Source organism: Ipomoea nil, unplaced genomic scaffold, assembly GCF_001879475.1.
Source record: "Ipomoea nil cultivar Tokyo-kokei standard unplaced genomic scaffold, Asagao_1.1 scaffold3105, whole genome shotgun sequence".
In the NCBI taxonomy this organism is placed as follows: Eukaryota; Viridiplantae; Streptophyta; class Magnoliopsida; order Solanales; family Convolvulaceae; genus Ipomoea; species Ipomoea nil.
This window is the reverse complement of record NW_017619533.1, coordinates 987,797-994,694: the sequence shown is the minus strand read 5'-3', so window position 1 is coordinate 994,694 and position 6,898 is coordinate 987,797. Positions and strand designations below refer to the sequence as shown.

Genomic DNA, 6,898 nt, shown 5'->3' with positions numbered 1-6,898 from the left:
ATACAAACATTAGTTTCGAGGCCATCCTTTGCATTCGCATAGAATTCCCGCACCAGATTGCTAAATGCATCTCCTGGTTGAGCAAGGAATCGGGGTGCCCAATTCCACGCTTCCGGGACCACTATATGTGCGCCACGTTCTTTTAGAACGGGCCGGGCAGACATCAACTGATGGTATCGTTGAGCCGCTGCGTCTGTTACAAAACGTTTATATTGTGCCAGCATGTTGGGTTGTTCCCGGACTTGCGAAGATTCGGCTCTTGGCCGTTTGGATGGTTGACGGGCTCTTGGTGCCATAGGAAAAACCTAAAAAAATAAAACAAAACTTTCAAGTACTTGATCTAGAATTTATAGCCAAAATATCAAAAGTGAGTCTAAGGATTTCAAACTTTTCAATCAAGGCACAAACTTCACTTGGGCAATTAATCAAACACCTTGTGGGCATGAACTTTAACACTAGGTTTATGTAAAATTGACATATCAAATTCATCCACAAGTTCACCAAACAACAAAACAAGGGTACCCATCATCAGAAGCAAGGTCTACAATCATCATAGACTAAAATAAGGAATTAAAACTATCAAAACAAAGTGAAATAGAGCTTAAACAACCAACGAAGAAATTTAGAAAATTAAATCAAAATGTGAGTGCAATGGTTTCTAATGTAGCAATTACAACATGTATATAGCAACAATCAATCATTTAGTAATCAACAATGGGCAATTTATCTACCAAAAATTTAAAATCAGGGGAAAAATTCGTGGGTAGGGGCGCCTACCCAAGAATAGAGAAAAAATGCACCTCCAAATCAAGAAATTGAAAGTAGAAAAGAGTGATTATTGTTACCTTGCAGCTTTAGGAAGTGAATGGAGAGGAGAACCAGAGGATTCGGACCTGGGGTATCTTGGGCGAGTGAGAGATTGAGAGAGAATTATGAGTTTGGGAGAAAAACGGACCGCCGGTCGCAATTTAACAGATCTATTCTGTCGCGTCGAAAATTTCCAGTAGGAAAATTTTCGAGACGCGATGGTTTCGACGCGTCGAGTTTATGGCTCGACGCGTCGAAAATTTCCAGTAGGCTATCCCTTCGAATCAGTGGTCGAAAAATTCCAGTATGGAATTTTTCGCCTAGGTCGATTTTTGGCCTTTTTACTTAGCCGAAAACAACCCCTATACCGCTGTTTGACACAGAAACCAGAAAAAAACACTCAAATTTTGTAAAACAAACTAGAACTAAATAATTAGCAAGAAATAAAATGCGATAAATTAATGGATAACATGGGGTGCCTCCCATGGAGCGCTAAGTTTAACGTCGCTAGCTCGACTGTACCTCCTTTAAGGTGTCACATGTAGGTCGGGAGATGAAGGCAATGTATCACATTGACTTTAGGTTCCTCGGTGAATAGTAGTGCTTCAACCTTTGTCCATTGACCGTGAATTCATCTTGTGTTCCTTGAAGCACCACGGCACCCGATGGATGTACCTTAATCACTTTGTGTGGCCCAGTCCACTTGGATTTTAATTTTCCTGGGAATAATTTCATCCTTGAATTGAATAGAAGGACGTCGTCTCCCGGGACAAATTCTCTCTTTAGAATGTGCTTGTCATGCCACCTCTTGGTCTTCTCCTTGTAGATTTTCGCATTGTCATAGGCTTCGAGCCTGAATTCGTCAAGTTCGTTTAGTTGATGTAGCCTCTTCTCACCTGCGAGTTGCAAATCCATGTTGAGCGTCGTGACTGCCCAATGGGTTTTGTGTTCTAACTCCACGAGCAAGTGACAAGGTTTCCCATAAACAAGTCTGAAAGGAGAAGTTCCAATAGGATTCTTGAAAGCGGTCCTATACGCCCACAATGCATCATCAAGCTTTGTGGACCAATCTTTTCGAGACGGATTGACCACCTTCTCAAGAATGGATTTGATTTCTCCGGTTTGACAGTTCCACTTGACCATTGGCTTGGGGATGGTATGGTGTAGAGAGTCTGTGATGAATTCCATACTTCTCAAGAACTTTCCCCAACGCTTTGTTGCAAAAGTGTGTCCATTATCAGTGATCAAAGCTCTTGGTACCCCAAACCTTGCAAAACTATTCTTCTTGATGAACTTGATGACAACCTTGGAATCATTAGTAGGACAAGCAATGGCTTCAACCTATTTGGAGACATAGTCCACTGCCACTAGGATGTATTCATTACCAAAAGACTTGGGGAATGGACCCATGAAATCCAAACCCCAGACATCAAATAGTTCCACTTCAAGAATACTTTGTTGAGGCATCTCGTTTCTCCTTCCCACTGTGCCCACTCTTTGGCCCTTATCACAACGAGCTACGAAAGAATGTGAATCTTTGAATATACTGGGCCAATAAAATCCTGACTGTAAAACCTTTTTCGCGGTTCGAGAAGGTCCAAAATGCCCTCCATAAGGTGATGAATGACAATGCTTTAAGACACTTTCTACCTCGTCTTCGGGTAAGCATCTTCTTAATATTCCATCTGCACATCTCTTGTATAGAAACGGTTCATCCCAAAGATAGAATTTTGCATCAGTTTGTAGTTTCTTCTTCAATGACCTAGAAGCATTTGGTGGAAATTGTTGGCAAACCACATAATTTACCAAATCTGAATACCAGGGCATAAAGCACGAAGAGCCATCAGTTGCTCTCCCACGAAGTAATCATTGATTGGAATATTTTCTCCTTCAGCCACTTCGTTTTGGTTCTCTAATCGGGACAAATGATCAGCTACAAGATTTTCAGTTCCCTTTTTGTCTATGATTTCCAAGTCAAACTCTTGAAGCAGAAGGGTTCACCTCATCAGTCTTGGCTTGGATTCCTTTTTGCTCATCAAGTACTTCAATGCTGAGTGATCGGTATGGACAATGACCTTGTATCCGTTCAGGTAGGATCGAAATTTATCAACAGCAAAAATCACAGCCAGCATCTCCTTTTCTGTTGTGGCATAATTAACCTGAGCCGCATCAAGAGTACGGCTTGCATAGTAAATTGGGTGTAGGCACTTGCCCTTCTTTTGACAAAGGACGGCCCCTACAGCATAGTCACTAGCATCGCACATAATCTCAAATGGTAAGTTCCAATATGGCGGTGACATTATGGGAGCTGTTGTCAATGCCTTCTTCAATCTGCAGAAAGCTTCAAGGCAAGCATCATCAAAAACAAAGTTAGCATCTTTTAAAAGCAATTGAGTTAAAGGTTTAGAGATTTTTGAAAAGTCTTTGATAAATCTCCTGTAGAACCCTGCATGGCCAAGAAAACTCCTTATTCCCTTTACTGAAACAGGTGGTGGCAATTTCTCTATGACTTCCACCTTGGCCGGGTCAACTTCAATGCCTTTTTCTGATATCTTGTGTCCAAGAACAATCCCTTGTTGTACCATAAAGTGACATTTTTCCCAATTTAGAACAAGGTTTGCTTCTTGACACTTTCTTAATGCCTCATCCAAATTATCAAGACAATTATCAAAAGAAGAACCATATACAGAAAAATCATCCATGAAAACTTCCATAGTCTTCTCAACTAAATCGGAAAAAATGGCTAACATGCACATTTGAAATGTAGCTGGTGCATTACATAACCCAAATGGCATCCTTCGATATGCAAAGGTGCCATAGGGGCATGTAAACGTAGTCATCTCTTGGTCATCAGGGTGGATTGGGATCTGGAAGAACCCCGAAAAACCATCAAGAAAGCAAAAGTAAGAGTACTTAGCCATCCTTTCAATCAGCTGATCAACAAACGGAAGAGGAAAATGATCCTTCCTGGTGGCATCGTTCAACTTTCTGTAGTCCGCACACATCCTACACCCAGTGACTAACCTGGTAGGAATGAGCTCATTTTTCTCATTGTGGACTACAGTTGTCCCCCCTTTCTTTGGGACCACGTGAATAGGGCTGACCCACTTACTGTCAGGAACAGGATAAATGATGCCAGCTTTCAACAATTTTAGGATCTCTTTCTTCACAACCTCCTGCATCGTAGGATTTAACCTACGTTGGTGCTCAACACTGGGTCTACGCCCATCCTCTAAGTTAATCCTGTGCATGCAGTAGGAAGCACTAATTCCAACAATATCATCAATAGTGTAACCAATGATTCTCTTATGTTTTCTTAACACATTTAATAATTTTTCTGTTTCATCATCTTTCAAATGAGCACTTACAATCACTGGGTAAGTAGAATTTGGACCAAGATAAGCATACCTCAAGTTTGTTGGTAAAGGTTTTAATTCTACCTATGGTGGTTCCTTTTCCTCGAGGTTACAGGCAAGGAATATTAGTGGCAATTCCTGTGATTCCTCATCATTCGTACCATCCTCCAAGCATTCACTCTTTGTAGAATCTTCACCTTCGAGTTGTAAAGGGTCATTGGAGATCCATTTACCCCTCTCATAAGTTGCAACACATGAGTCGATTTCGTCTATATAAAAGCAAGAATCAAGACGAAGAAGATTTGTTAGCCAATTCAAAAACATTAAATTCAACTTTATCTTCTCCAATCTCAAGAACTAAGGTTCCTTTTTTGACATTAATTATAGCTCCAGCGGTTGCCAAGAATGGTCTCCCAAGGATAATAGGAATTTTAGCATCTTCTTCCATCTCTAAAACCACGAAGTCTCCCGGAATGTAAAATTTGTCAATCTTCACTGGCACATCCTCCAAAATTCCGATAGGATATTTCACTGATCTGTCTGCCAACTGAAGAGTTATGGATGTAGGTTTTGGCTCTCCAAGTTGCAGCTTTTGACACAAAGAATAAGGCATCAAACTCACACTTGCCCCTAAATCGCATAAAGCTTTTTGAACAAGTGATCCTCCAATAACACAAGGGATAGGGAAACTCCCAGGATCCCTAAGTTTTGGAGGAAGCTTGTTTTGAATTAAAGCACTACATTCTTCACTTACTGCTACTGTCTCACGATTCTCAGCTCTCCTCTTGTTGGATAAAATCTCTTTCAAAAACTTAGCATACGAGGGAATCTCGGTCACAGCATCAATAAAAGGAATGGTGATATCCAGTTGCTTGATCAAACTGTAGAAGTTTGCTCTTCTTTCCTCTTCCCTAGATTTCTGGAATTTTTGTGGGAAGGGTAGAGGTGGTGTATGCTTCTTTACGGGTTCAATTTCTTGTATCTCATCTTCCTTATCTTGAGCAATAACACCCTCATTCACTTTCTCATTTTCACCTTCTAGATTCTTCTTGACAATTTGTTCCCCATTAGGATACGGTGGGTCCAATAATTGCTTCCCACTCCTAGTGGTGACGGCGTTCATGTGTTCTCTTGGTTTTTCGGGCATAGCTGGCAACTTACCTGTGACTTTAGTACTTGATATAGATGGTTGATTTGCTAACTGATTTTCAACCATATTTTGGCGAGTATCCATCCGATCCAACCTTTCTGTAATCTCTAACTGACCTTTAACCAATTTTTCCAACAATAATTCCATATTCGACGGAACCGGTGTTTCCACATTAGGCTTGGATTGATTTACTGGAACTTGATATCCTTGGTTTTGCCTGAATTGTGGTGGATGATTTCCTCTAAAATTTTGCTGCCCCTGAAATCCTGGTGGTTGACTTCTACTATTTAAGTACTGGGGATTAGCCGCCCCAGCTGGATTACCCCAAGAGAAACCAGGATGATTCCTCGATGCATTTGGATTGTAGGTTCCTCGTTGTTGGAATGCCGGTTGTATACTACCATACCCTACCACATCAACTTGTTCCATTGTAGCTTGAGAATCAACACTGAGACACTCCTCTGAATTGTGCTCTCCTCCACACAACTCACACATCATTACAGGTCTTGGAGGAGTAGAAGCTTTAGAAACATTACCTGAAGCTTGATTCTTGATAGTAATCTGGGCCAACTGTTGAACTAAAGTGGCTACATTATCAAACTTAGCCGATAGAGCGGATATCTGATCAACTTCAGTCACGCCTCCTATCAACTTCTGGGGAGATCTCTCTGAATACCAAGTCGTCCCATTCATCGCAACCTTTTCCAACAATTCTTCAGCTTGATCTGGCTCTAGGATTGTAAATGATCCTCCCGGTGAAGCATCGACTAGGATTTTTGAATTGTCCAGTAATCCCTCATAGAAAGCCATCATTAAATCCCAATTCTGAATACCGTGATGAGGACATTGTATCCTCATCTCTTTGAATCTCTCCCATGACTCTGCCAAAGACTCACCAGTTAACTGTCTGAAATTCTGAATAGATCTCCTCATTTTCTGAGTCTTAGATATGGGAAAAAATCTCTTAAGGAACTCTCTGTGCAACTGGTCCCAAGTTTCAAAATAGTTCGCCGGATAAGAGGCAAGCCAACTGTTAGCTTTATCCCTTACAGTGAATAGAAAGAGGCGAAGCTTGATAGCATCTCCCGGGACTCCATTAATTTTGAAAGTGCTGCAAAACCTCAGAAATTTTGCAATGTGAGCATTAGGGTCTTCTGTTGGTGACCCACCAAAAGGATCCGAAGCAGCCATCTGAATTATAGCAGGTTTTATTTCAAAATTATTAGCATCAACCCCTGGCACATTGATACTTCCATGTCCTGCTGCATCTGGAGCAACGTAATCTGAAATGGGCCTCCCAATGCGTAGTGGTTGATTGACTCCCTCTCCATCGAGAGCCAGATTGTTCTGATTTCCATTGTTCGCCATCCTAACCTGTTTTCTTAAGAACTTGGCTCGCTTTTCGATCTCTCGGTTAAAAGGTTCTAATCCTTTGTTCCCTGAAGAGCGAGTTCGCATATAACACCAAGTCCGCTGATAACAGAAACACAGCTCAACACAAGAAACTCGTTATCGATTAGCGAAAATAAAAATGAATTAAAATAAAAGAAAAGAAAATTAAAAAAAAAAAGACTAGACTCCGAAA

The 6,898-nt window shown here is 41.0% G+C and overlaps 1 protein-coding gene across 1 annotated transcript; it reads right to left on the bottom strand.

The window, feature by feature from the left end:
* Positions 1-4,449: 4,449 nt before the first annotated feature.
* On the bottom strand, positions 4,450-6,681 carry LOC109166769. The gene has a single exon (XM_019315658.1). It carries the CDS (start codon positions 6,679-6,681, stop codon positions 4,450-4,452), a length of 2,232 nt encoding a protein of 743 aa, XP_019171203.1.
* Positions 6,682-6,898: the final 217 nt, after the last annotated feature.